We start from the raw sequence: 20171 nt of genomic DNA, 5'->3' as shown, positions 1-20171 counted from the left end.
CTCTTGCTTGCACTTATTCTACCTAATTTTGACTGATTTTGGAAGAATTTTTCATGTTGGAGTACTAGACTAGATAGCAGAAGTAGAGTATCTTGTAGCATGGCATATTTGTGTGAAACATAAATCCAATTGAAGATATATAATTTTTTATTTTTAAAATAGTTTGAGTGAGTTCGGCTTCGGTCATCACCACGAGTCAGGACATGCCTCAAGAACTATAAGTCGTTTACAGAATATATTTATTTTGTTCATCAACACAACTCTCACATCTTCTATAATAGTTAAACACACAACCTTTTAACTCTTTAAGGAGAAATAATTTGTTCAAGAGATTGAAAGACTTCTAAATACATATAATTCATCATAACTTCTATATACCAACTCATATTTTCATTCAAATTATTATACTCACTTTTCGGTTCCATCAATATTTGATTAAGGTGTTAGTTGAACATTTTGAAAATATCAGTCAAAGAACTTTCTTTATTATAAAGTTGAATATTTTAGTTAAGTATATTTGGGTATATATATTAAGAGATGAATTGTTGAATATTTTGTGTTAATTTACTACTACGAAAAAAAATTAGTTCTATTCAATCTAATACATTTTGCTTTTAATAGCTAGAACTGATGAGACCAGACTAGATTTTTGTGATGTTTTCATTCAAGGCTTACATGTCATAAATTTATTAATAGACTGATCATTTGATCAAGTTTTTTTTTTAAAGCATACATACATACATATATATATATATATATATATATATTAAGAAGACGCTTTGGGAACAAAGCTCAAAAGAATACAGAGGAAGAAAGGTGAAAAGTAACTCATAAAAATTGAACACCTAGCAATGAAACGTCATCCCAAAAAACTGAGATAAAGCGTCCAATAAAAAGATCCTCCAAGAATATACAAAGGAAGCTATCAACACCCCAAAAAACCAACCTAAAAGCTACTAGATAAGAGGGACCAAAAAATCCCGAGATAAATGAACAACCTACCCAAAAAACCAAACTAAATGAATCCGGAGAACCCTACTCCAATCTGCGCGAGCTTATTTGAGCCATTGGACCTTGAAGAACAACCTCATCAGAACAATAAAAAACAATACCACACTTTTTCCCTAATTTTTTCCCTCCCATTTGAGAATAAGATCTAACTTAACTAACACTTTGTTAGCAAAGATGAAGTAAAGTTACGAAAAATACTCTTTCAATTAACGAAACCTTCTATTTTTTCCCCACTATTGTTTTGTAGAATTTTAAAAAATATGTTAAAATTAAAAAATGAGGGCATCGTTTTAAAATCTACAAACTTATGAGATGAAGAATGAAAATGAAAAATTAACAAAAGTTCAGTTAAGCAAGCTGTTAGGGTGCAAGAAAACTCATTGATATATGAACTATGAAGCAATAAATTAAACGGTGTGTAGGGAGAATGATTGGATAGAAATTATTTTGGTCGATAGCTGGACTTTTTTAATAAGTGTCGTCGCAGTGTAAAAAAGTGGTTATTTGAACCCTTAGGTTGAGAGAGAGCTGCACTCTTAGAGAGGACCTTTGAATTTCACCATACCCTGTCGAAATTGCAATAACAATTCAACTTAAAAAAAAATAGCTAAACTTCTTAAGTATCTCATCCATGGATTGATCATTGGGCGGTGTGTATAGATAGATTTGTTAGGACCTGGGAGAAGCTTACACACTTTTTTTTTTTGAACTTAAGAGTATCTTGTATAGAGTATCTTTAATGCGGTGGTCTTAACTGAGATCTTAAATAAGATCTGTACCTAAGACCATCTCCAACAATGAGATCTTCTTTTGGAATTTAACTCATATTTAAGGCACCTATAAGGTCTTGATGCACATTTCGCTCAAATGATTTATATCTTACTTTAATTTTGGTTGGACCCACAATACCAATATATTTATATCATTTATTTTACATTTCTTGTATTGAAGGAGAGAAAAACCATAATTATTTCATTTAAGATCTCACGTTTGAAAGCTAGCCTAGCTAAGACATGGACCATAACTTTTGCTAAGAACTCATGTCATATAGGACAGTTCCAGTGGTGAGATCTTGTTAGATTTAGATCTTATTTTAAGATCTCAGACTAAGATCTCCATTGGAGATGTTCTAACAAGATCCACCATTGGAGTTGCTGACATGACATGAGAGAGAGCCAAAAGTTAAGATCTGTTCTTTAGTTAAGATATTTTCAAAAGTAAGATCTTAATAAAATCATGATTTTTTCTCCATCATTCAATACTAGAAATAAAGTGAAAATAAAGAGGGAAATAAACTAAATGTGAAGATGAATTTCATTAACAATATTTTTTCCGAGACCAATGGGCAAATCAATCAATAGAGAATCTAAAAAAAACCTTTAATTTCAAATCAAAGAAGAAATCCAAAAAATTATACATCAAACCCTAGAAATTGGGATCCGCCGCCATGCAAATGACAGAGGCGTCTTCACCAAACTAATCGTTGATCTGTCACAACAGTAATGAAGGCAAGTGGTGGAGGAGCGAAGTGATGTGGATTGGTGAGTGCAGTGGAGGAGAGATCAGGATCCGAACGTTTTGCACAAGATGTCCTCCAATTTGTAGTTGATTGGGAAAGAGAGGAGACAACCATGAAAGGGTAGGAGATTTGGAGCTATGGAGAGGAAATTTGGGGCTTAAGAAGAGATGAATTTTTTTGAACCTCTTGATAAACGAAATGTGCACCGAGACCTTAACCGTCACCATGACTACACTAATTATCGGCTCTAATACCACTTGTTCGGGAAACAGACTAAGGTGTCATCCAAATTCATTTCTCGAATTTCGTGTTTTATTTTCTTCCCCCTTTCTCTCCCTCCTACCAAACAAAGCCCAAGAGAACCGACGCCACATCTTTACCCAAAACCTTCCGTCAATGAGTTTATGAGACACTTCTCTCAAAAAGTCTTCAATACTCTTATTCTTAACTAATGTGAGACTTCAACTCAGTTTTTTTTTTTTTTTTTTTTGGTAAATCAGAAAGATAAATTGCATCCGTCAGGAATTGATCCCTATACTTCCCCTACCCTTATATGTCTCATAACTCCTACCACTTGAACTATCTCACGGGAACCTAAATATATGAAACATCAAAATTGTGAAAAAAAAACCGAAAATGAAAAAGGAGTTTGGTTTTTCACTTTTTAAACGTCGCGTGCGGGAAGAGGATCTCTGGACCACCTTGTTGTCTTGGCAACGAATCGTTTCATTAGAGACGAGACCAGACAACAACAACGGAGACGAAGAAACAAGAAAGAACCCCAAAACATTATTTTATATTTTTTTATTCCACATTTATTTATTTCCCAAATCTCAAAAAAAATTCAAAAATAAAAAAAGAAACAAGAGAGAGAGAGAGAGAGAGAGAGATAAATAACACGAAAAAGGAACAGAGCGCAATTTCAATTCAAGAGAAAGGTTTGATCCTGCGATTTCGAACGAAACATTGATTGTTCGTTCATGGTCAACAACAATCAACATCCCTATCGATACGAACAAGACAAACCTTTTTCCTCTTCTTCAATCTCCGGTAATTTCCGTAACTCCCGGAATTTTGTTTTTCTAGTACTTTGTGTCTCGATTTTCCTTCTTTTTTATTTTTCTTATATATGGCTTGGAATTCTCAACTGGGTATCTCTTTATATTTTAATTTTAATTTTTTGTTTACATCTTGGGTTTTTGTTTTTTCCTCTGATTGGTATGGTTTTTCAACTTTTCTGCCCAGATTTGTACCTATTAGCCTATTTTGCACGCCTGGTTTTTGTTGCATTGTGATTCTATTTATGGGTATTGGTTGTTCTGCTTATTTGCATGTCATAAATTGGTTGTTTTTCAGATATCATCACTTGATTTCTATTTTCTTTCAGCCCCTTGTTTGTTCCAGTTTTTGATTGGCTGGATGGAGTAGGAAAAGGTAGTATTCTGGCATAGCCAACTAGACTTGTACACTGTTTGGTTGAATTTCTGGGTTTTTTCTTTCTCATTTGGATATGTTATGTGGTGGAATTTATTTGTTTTCATGTTACTGTATCAGACACAAGGCACTCAGATGAGGATCACTGTTAGTGTATAGTAAGAGATTTCTTGTTGAGGATGTCTGTTTGAAAATTGATCTGGGTTTGTACTTTATCGTTATTATTTAGATGTGTGATTTTTGCTTTGTTTGTGTTATTTGTTCCATTCTCACCCCTTAAGGTGAAGAAGCTGCAGTTTGAAGCTTTCGATATCAATTTAACAATTTCATAGTAGTTTAGCTGTTGGAATGGCTCACTGTTTGGCAGCGAATACAACATGTTCTACGTGTCTTCTAAGACATCTAGCAACTAGTGAAACATGTTGATTGGCATGTCATCTGCAATGCGAAAGAAATTTATGTTTCTGTTATGCTTAAATGGTTTTAATGTGAAATTTTTTTTTATGTTTATGCTATGCTTAAATGGTTTTAATGTGAAAATTCTCATTTACTGAGTAATTTATCCATGTGGCAAGTCGAGGTTCAGTTTACAGATTGCATTTGGGGGTAACTTTGTTGTTTGATGTTATTCTTGTATTTCAGGCATATTTTCTTTTCTTGACTCTATGGATCTTGGAAAGTACTGCTAAAATTTAATTTTTATGTACATTCTAGTGTTAGCCAGAGACACTGGTGCATATGTATATCGTACCTGTGTTAAAGCTATCCAAGGAAACTCAATACACTCATTACTTACGTAAAAAAAGCATATTATAATTGTTCTTGCTTGTGTTTGCTTTTTTTGAAAAAAGTCTCTTAACCCCATATTTTGGACTAAAGTATGCCAGAGTTTGACTATAGTAGCATTTACCATGTAAAGTTCTTTTGGATTGACAATTTACCTGTTTATCAGTTGTAGCATGCCATAAAAATATTCAAAGCAGATGAATTGAGCTAAAGTGGAGGAGATCTGGTTCCCACTTCCCAGTCATTTGGAAAGAAAGACTGCAGATCAGGGTCCATAATGGCTCCTGGAGGCGGTGTTTTCAAAGAAGTTCTTGAATCTCACCTGCTGTCTTCAGATTATGAAACAGGCAAAGCTAAATCTGAGGCCAAGAGTTCCAGTACATTTCCAAAATCTAGTGTTGGGTCGACTGGAAAGAATGAAATTAGTTCAAAGAATGGCGTGTATGACTTACTCAAGTGTCCTGTCTGCAAGAATTTGATGTATCCCCCAATTCACCAGGTGCAGTGCTTGATATTTCTCTTTCTTTTTGGAAAAGAAAAACCTTTCTCAAATGCATGATTGCACACATGAAATACATATAGGTAAAAAAATAGTGGCATTGTAATCCTTTATCTCTGTGATACATAGAGGATGGTTACAGTTGAAGATGATAAAACTTATTTGCTTATCCCTTCACTGCAAAGGCTCCATCATGCAACTTAACGCTGATGCATATCAAACCTCACTTTAGCAAACTTAATTTTTTGGACAATGTGGATTACTTTAGTCATTGATCTTGAGTGAGAAGATGAATGGAGAGATTGAAGGAGAGGATGAACCAATTCAATATCTTGAATCCTTGGGGTTTTATTATCATATTTATTTGTGAAGAGAGTTGCATGGAAGTTGTCCAAATTTGATAAAGGTAAATTAGTGAGTATTTTGGACTAATAGCAATAGCATCCTTTAGGATATGGGATAGGGAAATTACATAGAGACTAAGTTAGTTTGTTAGTAGGAGGGGTTTAGTTGGAGAAATAAATAGGGAATGTGAGGTTGGAGAGGCATTGATTCAGTTTTGTTACTTTGAGAAGGTAGAGTAGTGACTCAGATGCAAGTGGAAACTCTTGGAGGAGATTTCTCTCCTTTTCTGTTCATTCTTCTTATTCAATAACAAAAGATTCTTCCATTTCTAACTCCTGTGTTCCTAAAAATAACAAACAGATCATCTGGTTTATAGTTCTTTCATAGTCACTTTCTATTGTGCGTTTGGTTCAAATCATACTCACAGGAATGTGGTTCATAAGGGACTGGTTGCTAGAACCTGCTGAAATATTTAATCATCATTTTCACTTTTACTTCATAGTTTTACTTTGAATTTATCAATTCTTGTAATTTTCTTCTAAACTTTAAATTTCTAATATTTGCTTTATGGCTGCATTGTGTGTTTCAGTGCCCAAATGGCCATACATTATGTTCCAATTGTAAGATTGAAGTCCATAATATCTGCCCAACCTGCGACCATGATCTTGAGAATATAAGGTGTTTGGCTTTGGAGAAAGTGGCAGAATCTTTGGAGCTTCCTTGCAAATATCAGAGCCTAGGTTGTCATGATATATTCCCATACTATACTAAGCTTAAGCATGAGCAGAGTTGTGGATTTCGTCCATACAATTGCCCATATGCTGGATCTGAGTGCTCTGTGATGGGTGACCTTCCTACTCTCCTTGCCCATCTAAAGGATGATCACAAGGTTGACATGCATGATGGATGCACCTTCAATCATCGATATGTCAAATCAAATCCACATGAAGTTGAGAATGCCACATGGATGCTAACTGTAAGTCATTTAATGCATTATAATAGCTGGCCTGTATGATGACTTGATCTATTATGCCCTCAAATTATGTCTCATTCCCTGTCCACAAATAAAATTTTGGCATGTGAATTAAAAACCACAATGTAAGTTTGTAACTGCCCCACGTTTTTTAATCAAAATGACAAGATTTTGTTGGTGGGGGCAGAAAATTGAGAAATCATTTGAGGAAAAAAGTTCTTGCTCCGATTACTATTTATCATATATTGGGTTTTTGCTTGTTATTGTTATAATGTCATGATTGGTTATTGGTAGACCGCAAAACAATATCTACACCCACAAACACCACTTTTTTCTCTCTATCTCTCTCTTCTTATCATACTACATCATATATCATATCTATCATTTCCCCCTCTTCTCTTCCTATCTCTACACCAAAATGGTGTCCACCAAACATTATTGTATAATTTAATCGTTAAATCACTGGCATAGCTTAAATATATGGCATTAATTGTGTACCAACATGGCCATACCTGTTTCTATTGAAAAAAGAAAAAGAAATCTACTTCTGTACTATTTTTAATTCCTTGCTGTAGTTATTGCGTAGTGCGTACCAGTTTGTTAATTATGTTTTTTGAGAAGGAGCTCACGAGCTATCACATCATGGGTCACATGACGTAGCCATGTGTTCTTTTGACATTTGATGAACAATTTGAAGTTTTGAACACATCGACTTTACTTACAATTACAAAGTGCAAAGTGCTTTCCTCTTGGGTTTGCATCTGAACATATCCTAAGTCTATGCTGAGCTAACATGGGTTCACCTTTTGTCTGTTGAGTATCTGTGATCACATAATATGTTGTGACCTCATGATGTTATTGTCTACGCAAAGCCTAACATGAAAACCCCACTAACATGTTGAACTCTCTTGCTTTCAGATTTTTAATAGTTTTGGGAGACACTTCTGCTTGCACTTTGAGGCATTCCAGATTGGCACAGCTCCAGTTTACATGGCCTTTTTGCGGTTTTTGGGTGAGGACAGTGAAGCAAAGAAATTCAGCTACAGCTTGGAAGTTGGCGCAAATGGCCGCAAGCTTACATGGCAAGGAATTCCGAGGAGCATTCGTGACAGTCATCGGAAAGTTCGAGATAGTCAAGATGGTCTTATAATTCAGAGGAACCTTGGCCTTTATTTTTCTGGTGGGGATAGACAGGAGTTGAAGCTGAGAATCACAGGTCGTATATGGAAAGAAGAATGAGAGGTGTAAATGTAATATATTAGGGATGTCCACGTCCAAGCAATTATTGTACACAACCTGCTACGATTGTTTTGAGATTTTGCTGTGTGCCAAAGAATGAAGCATCAGTGCTTTAACTTATATCTATATATTCCCTTTCAATTACCTCACTTTATGTCGTACGTGTATGTTTGAATACTAGTTGTGTGCATTTGAATATCAGTGCAACGTGCAAATATTTTCATCTCAATTTACAAGTTGCATATATTTTCATCTCAATTTACAAGAAATTCATCCTTTTTTTCTTAAAGTGAATGCTAATATCTGTTTACATCGGTATTAAGTATTAACGAGTATCCAAACATAGCTAGCTTTAGAGAGTTCCCATCATTTTTCAAAATTGTGTGGTACAAGGTTACTTCCAATTTGCTCTTCAACTTTCTTTCCAAGGAAGCATGTGCTTCCCATATTGGTTAATCGAGGATGCTATAAGATTCTTGGGAAATTCAGGCAAGGAACACTATACTATTTAAAAGTATATACTGTGTTTGATACGATAACCTTTTAAAGTCAAACTTATAGGAAAGAATTTAGGAATAGATCACACGCAGAAATTGATGAAGATCATCCAAGGGAGGGGTTTGGTGAAAACTAGTATATAGATCTTTTTTCCCTCTTCATTTTAATCCATAACTAGTTCATAGAAAAAAAAATACATTAATATTAAACCATTCCAAATTCGGTTGGTTAAGAATAATTCTAAATCATTTTGTTTCTTCTAATTATTCTCCTAATAGTGCATTGCGTTGACTCATGCGACGCACGCGTTTGAAGTAAGCTTTCAATTAGTTAAAAATGATATCATAATGATAAAGAACAATTGACATATATAAATATGGAGCAAACAATATAGATGCCTTTATAAAAAAACTAGTTGCTATTAAAAATAAACGTATATGATTGGACATCTATATTATTTTAACTGTCAGTGTTTAGTACTATACTCAATTATGAATATAATCAAAATCATTATCTAACCATCTAACATCAAAATTAAACTAAACATAATAAACTTCCATCAATGACATGAGAATGTACACATTAGAACGCACCAATTAGTGAAGCACACACATACATATTCCGGGATACCAAAAGGTCAAGACCTAGAATCCGATACAGACACAACTCAACATGGCCAATTTAACAATTCACCAATCTCCAAGTAACCCTTTTTAAAAACTAGGCTAGACTTAGAAAGGAATCAATCAGTCATACTATAAATTGTCCCTGTAGAAGAAAACTAGTAGCAAATCGATCACGCTCACCAAGAGATAATAGCACATTTAATCAAGGATATGACTAAATAGTAGTAGGTTTTAAATAAACTAATTTGTGTAGGAGACAATTAGAAAGCAAATCAATCACGTTCACCAAGACATATATTTTGTAGTTATACCATACCACATTTTATAAAGGATATGATTAATTAGCGAGTTTAATATAAACATCACGAGAGGTTGATCAATTCAAAACTTGAACCAACTTTAGGACAAAATTGAGAGAGAAAAAGAGAGAGATCACCAACTTAAATGAGTGAGTTGGGTCCCAAACCCCCACACAGCCCGTTGTCCTCTCCATAAGTTCTTGAACGTGCATACATCACATAAATCATGCATTACATATTTACATTAATCAAAGTCTCAACCCTTATAACACATGTCCTAACCAATAAGGCAGTAGTAACCATAACATACGTCAATAAATACCCTAAACCCATAAGTCAGCAAGTCAAAATTTACAATTTATCAAGCCCAAGTTGCAAGGAGCTACTCATATAATTTCAATTAAAAACTCTAAAAGTGATTCAGTTCAAGTGGAATAATGGCATCTGGGCTCATAACATCATTTTATCAAAGGTTAAACGATAATTCCCTGTGCATCATGGAAAATTTGAAAATAGGTTCCAACAACATTAAAATTTGTAATATAGTCCTACGGTTAGAAATTGAATTGGGCCTGTGAATTCACTCTAGGGCTATGGAGATATAATAATATTTCTTCTTTACCTAATTACAAATCTTAAACTGAAGACCTATTTGAATTTTCTGAAAACAAAAAACAGACCTGTAATATCCCAAGGAAAAAGGACTGATAGTTCATTCAGAGCATTAAAATCTGTGAACCAACCCTAGTTGAATGGATCAGAATTCAGACCCAACCTAACTCACAACCAAACCAACCCAGCATTTGTGTTTGTTTGAGAAGGTTTGCAGGTTGGCCCAAATTACTGAAGAGCCCCACGTAATCCTGTCACATTGAAACACACCCAAGTACCCAACCAACACCCCATTGCAAAAAAGGAAATGAGTGGCAGCGGAAGGCATCAATTTAGATACAGGCATGAGAAAAATGATTTTTCTGAAAGGATCAAACAGCCTTTCAGGTCAAGTAATACATCACCTTACATTAGTGGCAAAAGAATTGCACTCTAAAAGTCAGTATTTTCAAGTCTAAGAAAGGTTACCGCCAGATCTAGAGTAGTCAACTGGTGGAAAAATACTCAAAAAATGGGAATGTGGAACAACCAAAATTTTATAACATTGGTAAATATATCTAAGATGTCGTTCAAGAGTTATAGAACAGCTATTGATGAAGAATACATTTAGTAAAAGAAAGAAAAATACCACGTATCCATTCAAAGAGAAACAGGTGAACACAAAGAAGCAGCAAAATTACCCCACTAAACATCCCCATCAGCTACATAAGTATTTAGTGCTTGTCCTCCTTAGGAATGTCTTTAGGAGGAACCTTTGTCTCCAGTTCTTTAGTGGACTTCTCAATTGTCCTGAAAAGAGAGCACAAAAAATATTACAATGTGATAAAACTGGTTCAAAAATTGAAGGAAAACACTGGTTTTATTGAAAGAAAGAAAAAAACAAGATTGACAACACTCTTCTCAAAACTTTCGAGAAGTCTGGACTCTCCTGAGCTTATTCCTGGCTGAGTCAAAAGACCCCTCCCCTATTGTTAAGCAACATGTCTTATTCACCAATCTACCAACTAAATAACTCCCATTCGGTTATTACTCTATTGACTATTAAATAACTGTACCTAACAAAACTCCCCCTACCTAGGCCAGTGATGAAGTAGCACACATCACGTCAATGAACTGATGCGGCATAGGCCAGGTTCAACTAGAATAGGTGCGTGAAGTAGTTAATGGAGTTTGTGTTGCTGTATTCGGGTGAACAATGTTAATATCAGACTCGAAGTAGACGATTTGCCGGATGGTGGACAGAACCAGGCCAGTGAAGTTTTCAGGAGAGAAGGGAATGTGGAATTTTCATAATACCTTCTTAGAGGGTGGAGTAGAATTTCACATTCCCTACTTTGGGCTACAAAATTATCCTATATAAAGTACTTAGTATTTTCTAAATTCTTTAATTTGATATCCAAACAAGATTTTACCACTAGGTCATTTAAAATCCACCAAATAAATACATTATCTAATTAAAATTCATTACCCAAACACAGTGAAAGTATTACCAATTACATTCTATCACCAAAATTGTGTTTTTAAAAAGGTGTACGCAGGTCATAATGAAATTTTACAGTCCTTTTTCCCTTCATCTTTCTTCAGTCATCAATAATTCAAACATAGGAAAGGAAAATCTTTCTCAACAAGCTATTCCCTTTCGATTTTTATTCCCTCCCATCCCATCTCCTCCTCTCTACAACATCAAGACATAGTCTAACTGTCTAAGTATTAAAGAAGTGGTCAAGTGGGGAAACTACTTTAGGTTTGCTACCATTCTAATTTATAAGTTATAACTTATAACTACACCATGCTTACTAGCTAAAAGGCAACCCATCCTCGTACACAAATCTACCATTCACACCCCATTCGATATGACCAATATATTTAGTTAGCATCATCTCCAAGAGTGTAAATACTAAATAACCTTTCAGCAGAACTAAAACACCTTTCTGTCTGCCAAACAAGTTTGTCATATAAGTTGCCTAAAAAAAAATAATCACAAAACTAGAAAGTTTTCTAACTTTTAGATGTTGAATAAACACCTTCCTTGGACTGCTTTATGTTTCAGAAAAATAAAATCGGAATATGAAGTTAAGAAAGAATGGAAGGAAGCATCTGAATATATAAATGAATTCATATGAAAATATAAAACATCCAAAATGTAGCATTGCACAAATACCCTCACTGAAGAGAACAAGCAATCGGACCCAAAGTCCTCAAATAATTATCTGAAAAGATTCATAGCTTACATATTTTTCAAGGGTTGACTTAATGGTCCAGCAGGTCATATGGAATCAGTACACAACTTTTTCCAAGTATACTCCTAATACTACCAATTTGAAAACCAACTAAATATATATGTGTGAAGTATTTAGCATGTTCGTTAATATTTTGGAGAGCTGTTTTATTTGAAAAGTAGGACGGACTAACCAACAACAGTTGTTTTGTTTCCCTTCCTATCAACAGGAAAAGGTTGCATGATCTAGAGGCTACTGCTACAAAACTTTGTGACTCATTGCTAAATCTCTATCAATTTATGAAGAGGCCACGTTATTTAGGATAATAATATAAGCTTGGTAAATTACAATAAACAAAAGGGGAAGCCATTCCAAAAAAACAAACTGAAAAGTTAAAGAACCATCAACAGCTGTGGGCTAAGTAACATGCAAGAGCAATAGAAGAATTGCCATTACATTCATCATCCTCTTTCTATGTTTTATCATGGTTTAATGTTAAAAATAGTTGTAGTACACTTTATACCGTGACTCTCAAATTATGGTACTGATTCGTAAGAACTCCAAAAAATTATAAACTTGGTTCGAATGGTTAAATATGTTCCTTTCGTCAGTAGCTCACCAACAAAAGGTAAATAGGACCCCACACCTAAGTGTCTGTTTGGTTTTCAATTAGGAAATCCGTTTGAAGCATTGAAATTCGAAATCACGATTTCCAATGCACATTCAACCAACGGAATGCACTCGTTGGGTTTCACCCAACTGAAAACCAAACAGGCTCTAAATTCGCCTAAACCAAAACAACTTCAGTAGCACACTAATCAGCATAAGATTAAGGCATCATGAATCGCTTACATAACTACACATAAGCAAGCACGCAGGCAAAAATGGCTAAGAATGAAAACAGTCATATACAATTTTGAATCCCCAATCAATGAATGAATCACGAAAACAGGGATGAGAATTCAGAAACATGAGAGATAGATAGATTGTGAAAAGAAGGAAGGAAGGAAGAACGCGCGTGTGTACTTACTTGGAAGAAGAGATGTTTTCTTCTTCGAGCCACTTGCGGATGTGCTTGACATTGCGCCTGAATATGGATGCAGATTGCTTCACGTCACTCCTCAGAAGAAGAACCACCGCGCTCACTCCGGCCACCGTCAGCACGAAATTCGTAATTCCCATGATTCCGAAATTCCACAGTCAGGGTTCTGCTTCTGCTTCTGCTTCTGCGCACAAAATAGGAATTATTCTTTTTCCTCTTTTTTTGTTTTTGTTTTTGTTTTGAGAGAGAGTTGCAAGCAATCTCTATTTCTAAGCCCAAATGGAAGGAAGCCCAATACCGGCCGGTTCAACCGGGAACCAGGCCTTACACCGGTCCGGAACACTGTATAAACCTGTGTGTGACAGAGCAAACCGGAGATTCAGCGGTTTTACCGGTTCTTTATTTTGGCACGGATACGACGTCGTTTTCCAGTTTTGGAACTGAAAACACAGTGCAGCGGTGGCTTGCAATGGATGTTGTTAGAGGTTGAGGGAGTGAATGATCAAGATGAAAGATGGAGAGATTTGGAGCAGCCTTTGTGGAACATGTAGCTCATTAGGGTTTAACTTGAGACATGTGAGATTTGGGCCTTTTTTGAATTGGGCCAGAAAAGCTAGTGACATTTCAAAAAGAATGTTCAGAATGTGAAGGTTTATTTTTGTTTATGTAAATACAATCAATAAAGTTTTTTCATACTAACAGTAAATAACTATTAATGGAGTTCAAAAAAAAAAAAATAACTATTAATGTATGAGAATATCATTAACCAATATGTTTTGGATGTAAACAATTTTTTTTCAAGTTTAACGTAATGTCCTAATATTTTTGGTATTTAATTAATATCAAACCAGTGTCTTGACCGGTTCGATGACCAATCCAATTTTCTAAAATATTGGTTATTGCCAATATAGGTTGACACAACTGGCTTCAAGTTCCGGTTTAACTCTCACCTATCCATAGGTTGAGGGTTCGAATCCCCTAGTCACTAAAAGCATAGTTGGTGGGCAACCCTCATCAGGAAGATCTTTGTATTACCAACCCTACTCACCAGTGAGATGGTAACGCTGAGTTAGTTTAGGAGTTAAGGCTTATTAACATAATTGTCTCACATGAAAATACATATGGTTATATTAAACACATATAGTAAAAGGGTAAACTTGATGCTATAAAGCTCGCACGCGTGAGATTCATGTAGGGGCTGGACACACTTGTGCATAATTTAGACATTTTTACAAAGGTTGATTGCATTTAATTATTTTTTGGTTAGTCCAAGGTGTCACCGCCAATAACAATGGCTAATATCTTGTTGTGGATGCTTGCATTAGGCGGTAAATAGCTAATCACAATATGTATTTCATTCTCATAGGTGAGAATCAAATCTCAACCTCATAGTTAAAGGACGAAGTGAACTAGTCACTACATAAAGGTTATGGTGGCTGACATTTTTAATATTAAAAACCTATATTATACACATTTAATTATATGGACACTTTTATATCATATCCTTACAAATGTCAGGGACCTAGTGTTATTTGTATATATGATGTTTATATAGTACTTCTAAGCATTTGATTTGCACGTTGTGCTTTGATGTGAGATGAAAATAACACACAATGAAGACAGCATTAAAATAGAAGGTAATGAGCGAAGGACGTGCATCATGGGGGCACGTACACCTTCTGGTTTTTCGGTTAAGCTCTTCATCACACAACCGACATTCCCGGTTAACACAACAACATGTGCCATTGTTCCAAAACGGAGCTTCATACAGGAACAAAAAAAAACACCCTATTCTGCCTCCTCCTCTTCTTCCCCCTCCTCCACCTCCTTCTGCATTGTTCCCATTCCTTGAGTTATTGTATATAACTTTTCTTCCTAATATCTATCTTTTGACATCAACTTTTCCCCTTTGCCAATATTGCTCATCACATACATGATATATTGTCTCATTGGGAATCCGGTTAGATCATATCAGACAACAATTTAGAGGTAATGTCTTTCATACTTTTTGCCATGTTTTAATTTTCAAAGTTGTGTTCCATGTTAATATATTGTTCCTATGATGGGTTGATTTTGTTTTGTAAAGATGACAAAACACATTTATAATCCTACAAAAAAAAATTGGTGAAAAATTGGCTGACAAGTTATCTTATTAGGGACTAATTACCTCTTCGATATTAAAGAATAAGAGGGAATTTTGGGCATTACATAGTGTTGTATTTCTAGCAGTTTGGTTGTGATCCCATAGGAACAAATGGTTAACTTTTTCTTTATTATGTGTTTATTGCGGGGTATGGGTGGAAATGGGGTGTCAACATAACATTAGTGATTGAGTCATGTCTACCCCATATGGTTTTACCCCCTCTCAAGCCATGATGTTTTTGGTTTTCTTTTGTGCTTTGTTTTATTTTCACTTTGCTCACAAAACCAGTTTAAAAGACAGATTGTGGTGGGTGGCATTGGATTTTGATTTTAAAGGCTAGCTTCCCCATCAACACCTGTGTCAATAATTAAGCTATATGGTGGAGACATTTTGAGCCTTGAACTATTTTCAGGTGATTCATTCGGTATCGTTTACTCTGAATGGCTTATTGAGAGTGAAGCCCCAGGACTAGTATAAGTATGTTGTGCTGTGGAGGTGCAGAGGAGGAGAGCAGCGGTCCACCGGCAAATCAATACACTGCACCACCTAGAGGGGGTAACACATACGGTGGAGGTGGAGGTGGAGGTAATTAACATCTTCACTTTCATTTATTGATCGTTTTTAATTTATTTAGCACATGATGCACATTAGAGAATAAAGGACAATGTTATAAGTATAACCATCGCTTGAAAAATCATAACTGGTATCCAATCTTGGCACAATTTTTTAAAAATTAAGCCTATATGCTTCATAATACTATCCTACTTATGAATGTTTCAATTGCGTACCTTTATCACAAAGTGACATAATGCTTTAATGTATTTCCTTTTGTATAGAAGATTACCAGTAGCAATTTACAGTAACCTTTTATGAATTTAGGCAATGACAGAGGAGAGCCAAGGGGCAATGTTGCCAGAAGTGGTGGGCCGCAGAAAGTATTACCAATTGAGATACCCTCTATGTCATTGGGTGAGTTGAATAGATTAACAGGGAACTTCGGTTCAAAGGCGTTTATTGGCGAAGGTTCGTATGGAAGGGTGTTCTATGCAAAATTGAGTGATGGAACTGATGCTGCAATTAAGAAGCTGGATTCCGGTTCTTCGCAAGAACCTGACTCCGATTTCGCAGCTCAGGTAAAATTTTCATTTGGGATAGTAAATCCATTGGAACAATGTTTTGCCTCTTGGTATTGTCAGTGTCACACTCTACATTATGTCACTATGGATCATGCAGCTATCAGTTGTTTCAAGACTGAAGCATCAAAATTTTGTGGAGTTGATTGGATATTGTCTAGAGGCAGACAACAGAATTTTGGTTTATCAATATGCAAGTTTGGGTTCTTTGCATGATGTCTTACATGGTAGGCCTAACCATATCATATAACTATTTTTTACTAAAGAAATTTCAAGTTTTTTTACTGAAGCCAAGCTTTTGATGTTACAGGAAGAAAAGGTGTACAAGGGGCTGAGCCTGGTCCAGTTTTAAGCTGGAACCAGAGAGCAAAAATTGCATTTGGTGCAGCAAAAGGGCTTGAGTTTCTTCATGAAAAAGTTCAACCTTCGATAGTTCATCGCGATGTTAGATCCAGCAATGTCTTGCTGTTCCATGACTATGAGGCCAAGATTGCTGATTTCAGCTTGACAAATCAGTCTTCTGACACAGCAGCTAGGCTGCATTCTACCAGAGTCTTGGGAACATTTGGCTATCATGCTCCAGAGTATATATATACCCTTAAATTCTACCTTCCTCTTAGTTTAACTTTTTCGCTCTTCTTAATATGGGTGTCTACACCTAAAGTTGGCTTCAATGAAAAAATTTCTAACACAAATAAGTGTCAGAATATTCAAGCTTCTTGTTGGTTAATCTTTGGGTTCCATCCTAACTAAACACTACTCTTTGTGTATTAAACATAAGTTCATGTTAATTTATGTTATGATTTAGTTTTAAAATGACTAATCTCATCTTCAGGTATGCCATGACTGGGCAGATAACCCAGAAAAGTGACGTTTACAGTTTTGGGGTCGTGCTTTTGGAACTCTTGACAGGAAGAAAGCCAGTAGATCACACAATGCCCAAAGGGCAACAAAGTCTTGTGACTTGGGTATATATCTGTCCCCAATTCATTCATCTTAAGTTTATTGACAATAATTAGTTTATTTTTCCATTATAGTGTACTATTTTGCTGATATATTATTTTTAAAAACTATTTTAGGCGACTCCAAGGCTGAGTGAAGACAAGGTGAAACAATGTGTGGATCCTAAGCTAAACAATGACTACCCACCAAAGGCTATTGCTAAGGTTTGCTCCTTTATTCTTTCACCCAAGTTGACCTTATAGCATGTTTGGATCAGCTTACTTTTCGTCAGGATCAATTCTGGTATGCAGAAGCTATTCACAAAAGCTTATCCACCAAATTGATTCTGGCTTTAGAATCAATTGCATAAGGATTTCCAAACATGCTATCAGCTAGTGTTTAACATACTTTGAGACTGTGGCTGATCATTTGATATGGACATGTAGTTGGCAGCAGTTGCAGCACTTTGTGTTCAGTACGAAGCTGATTTCCGGCCAAATATGACTATTGTGGTCAAAGCTCTTCAGCCACTTCTCAATGCAAAACCAGCTGGTCCTGACTCTAGTGCTTGATTTTGTGATGATGATTTCACCTCATTGTTGATCAAGAGTCATAAGATTTTTGTTCAATTGTTAACATGATGATAAGTTATTTCTGATCTGGTTTCATTGTTTTAGAGATTGTATGAAGCTAAGCCAAAGTTGAGGGTTGTTTTTTCAATTATGAAAGACATGTTTGTGGACATATGGAAACCATAACTTGGCCTATGAGAACCAGAGGGTAACAAAGAAATTCAAAAACCTTGTGCTAGTTGAAAATATCTTTCATCTCCTGGGGAGTTGTGATTTGATCAACTTGGTATACTCACCACTGACCACGGCAATACACATAATTAATTACGTAAAACTTTTTTTTTTGTATTTTGCTTATCCCTTATTGAGTACATGTTAATTTTACAATTTTTGAATAACTATTTGTTCAATCTTGTTATTTGGTTCCAATGTTTTTTCATGATTAATTAAAGGGGTGTAATGTTCATATTGAGGGAGTGCAAGCTCAAGCTTTTTCTTCTTATATCTCGTCTTGGGTGGGGTCTGGCAATGAAATTCATTGTTCTTTCTTTCACTAGAGAGTGAGCACTTTCTGGTTAGCACTCTTTGTCTTCTTCAAGATTCACATCAATGTAGCCAGAGGCTTTCCTCATGAGCCTTGGCATATTGCAGGGTGGAGCTCGAGCTAATTTGTCAATGAAGTGGCTTTCTTTCACGCCATTATGGAAGGCTATAAGATGAATTTTTTGGTCCATATCATTTACTTGAATAGCCTCCTGATTGAAGTGGTTAATTTAGTACTTCACGGACTAGTTCTCAGCTTTCCAGAGACTGAACAAACCGAACAATGATAACTTAAAAGATCAATAAGTATAGAACTAATTCAACAATTATGCAAAAACTCATCAAAGTCATTGGTTGGGTTCGCGAGAAAATTTGTGAACACCAGAGTGTTGGTCCAAAGAATGTGCTAGGTAAGACATCGCACATTGTTGGATCGGTCACCCTAGTTGACACCATGAGTGATAGAATCACAATTCAACTCGTAATCGTACGATTCTACGATCCCACTCGACCTCCCCGTGTTGAATCGATGGCAGAATCACATATTGGTGGACTTAGGTTAAAATCATCGTCAAAGGACGTAGAATCGTCGCCCGTGTCTGATTCAGCTTGGTGGAAATCGGGTCTTGTAAGACCAGTTGACCCGCTTTAACCTAGGTTTTTTTTAAAGTGAAAATCCTATATTTAAAACTCTAAACATTGCAACCTCTGTTCTATTCTTCTCTAAACACTAGCAAGTCACAACCTTTGTCTTCGATGAGTCGTCACCTATGCAGTACACACTCTTCCCCTCCTCCATCATCACTCTTGTCCCGTTGTTCGTGCTCCTCTGTGCACTGCGACATGCAACGTCGCTCTTCTATGTTGCGGTGTTCCATCCTTCTGACTATCCATGACATATAGTAGGATTTTAGGGATATGTCCTTTTTGGGATTGTGAGGGTCCTAATATTTTTGTTATGAGCTTGAAAGTTCTGATATATCCACACATCTATTTATCTTCCATCTCATTTCAACTTTCTTTCTCTTTCTATTTTTCCTTTTTTTTTCCTATCACATCATTAATTACATCTCTCACTTTTCTCTCTTTATTTATTTCTCTCTCTAGGGTATGTGTGGTGTGAACAAAACATTTTTATTTTGTTCTTTTCATAATTGCTTTGAATATGCAAAGACATTGCTCACCTTTAACCTACTTACTTACCCTGAGGGTATACAAACCCACAAGCATTGGGTCCAACAAGCAGGCGAGATTGAAAATCATTATCTTGGTCCTGTTCCGCTGACTTGGCTAGATAGGAACCAGTTTTTTTTTTTTTTAAATGAAACAAAATTGTATTGAGAAAAAACACCATGGGCAATACCCAATACATCCACTTGAAGATAAGCAACTAGGCTATGAGAAACATTCTCCATCCAAACAACATCAAGATCATTATAGACCAATTTTGATATAAAATTAGCAGTTTGATTACCAGACCTCCTAATAAATAACAAAGAAAAATAATCAAAAGCCGATGCTAAATACTCACAATTGTATAGAATAGAAGCAAAATAAGAAACATCAAGACCCGATTTTTACCAAGCATTAAACATAACTTGACAATTTGTTTCAAAGCTAATATGCTTGAATCCATAGGCAATGGCTACCCGGATAGTCCAACGGAAACAAAGAACTTCAACCATGAGAAGGGAAGTGGTGCGAGTCACCAGACCACAACCAACCACCAAAGGAAG

The 20171-nt window shown here is 35.7% G+C and overlaps 3 protein-coding genes across 5 annotated transcripts; 2 read left to right on the top strand and 1 right to left on the bottom strand.

The window, feature by feature from the left end:
- The first annotated feature begins 3290 nt into the window (after positions 1-3290).
- LOC130742434 (E3 ubiquitin-protein ligase SINAT2-like) lies at positions 3291-8035 on the top strand. Of its 2 annotated transcripts, XM_057594550.1 has the most exons (5): positions 3291-3580; positions 3918-3964; positions 4917-5249; positions 6184-6570; positions 7486-8035. In XM_057594550.1, exons 3-5 carry the CDS (start codon positions 5028-5030, stop codon positions 7804-7806), a joined length of 930 nt encoding a protein of 309 aa, XP_057450533.1. In that variant the 5' UTR covers positions 3291-3580; positions 3918-3964; positions 4917-5027; the 3' UTR covers positions 7807-8035. The 2 variants fall into 2 exon arrangements, with proteins under 2 accessions (XP_057450533.1, XP_057450525.1); XM_057594542.1 differs by lacking the exon at positions 3918-3964 and having other exon boundaries at positions 3292-3580.
- A 2324-nt stretch (positions 8036-10359) lies between these two features.
- On the bottom strand, positions 10360-13608 carry LOC130742395 (uncharacterized). Its single transcript, XM_057594499.1, has 2 exons — positions 13091-13608; positions 10360-10630 (listed from the first exon to the last, which is right to left on the bottom strand). Exons 1-2 carry the CDS (start codon positions 13240-13242, stop codon positions 10555-10557), a joined length of 228 nt encoding a protein of 75 aa, XP_057450482.1. The 5' UTR covers positions 13243-13608; the 3' UTR covers positions 10360-10554.
- Positions 13609-14851: 1243 nt separating this feature from the next.
- Positions 14852-18312, top strand: LOC130742379 (probable protein kinase At2g41970). Of its 2 annotated transcripts, XM_057594485.1 has the most exons (8): positions 14852-15091; positions 15658-15830; positions 16125-16378; positions 16479-16605; positions 16689-16962; positions 17214-17346; positions 17458-17544; positions 17767-18312. In XM_057594485.1, the coding sequence occupies exons 2-8, from the start codon at positions 15725-15727 to the stop codon at positions 17890-17892; spliced, it is 1107 nt and encodes a 368-aa protein (XP_057450468.1). In that variant the 5' UTR covers positions 14852-15091; positions 15658-15724; the 3' UTR covers positions 17893-18312. The 2 variants fall into 2 exon arrangements, with proteins under 2 accessions (XP_057450468.1, XP_057450473.1); XM_057594490.1 differs by lacking the exons at positions 14852-15091; positions 15658-15830 and having other exon boundaries at positions 16305-16378; positions 16496-16605.
- The last annotated feature ends 1859 nt before the right edge of the window (positions 18313-20171 follow it).

The sequence above is a fragment of the Lotus japonicus genome, chromosome 1 (genome assembly GCF_012489685.1).
Source record: "Lotus japonicus ecotype B-129 chromosome 1, LjGifu_v1.2".
In the NCBI taxonomy this organism is placed as follows: domain Eukaryota; kingdom Viridiplantae; phylum Streptophyta; class Magnoliopsida; order Fabales; family Fabaceae; genus Lotus; species Lotus japonicus.
This window is presented reverse-complemented; position numbering and strand designations above follow the sequence as displayed.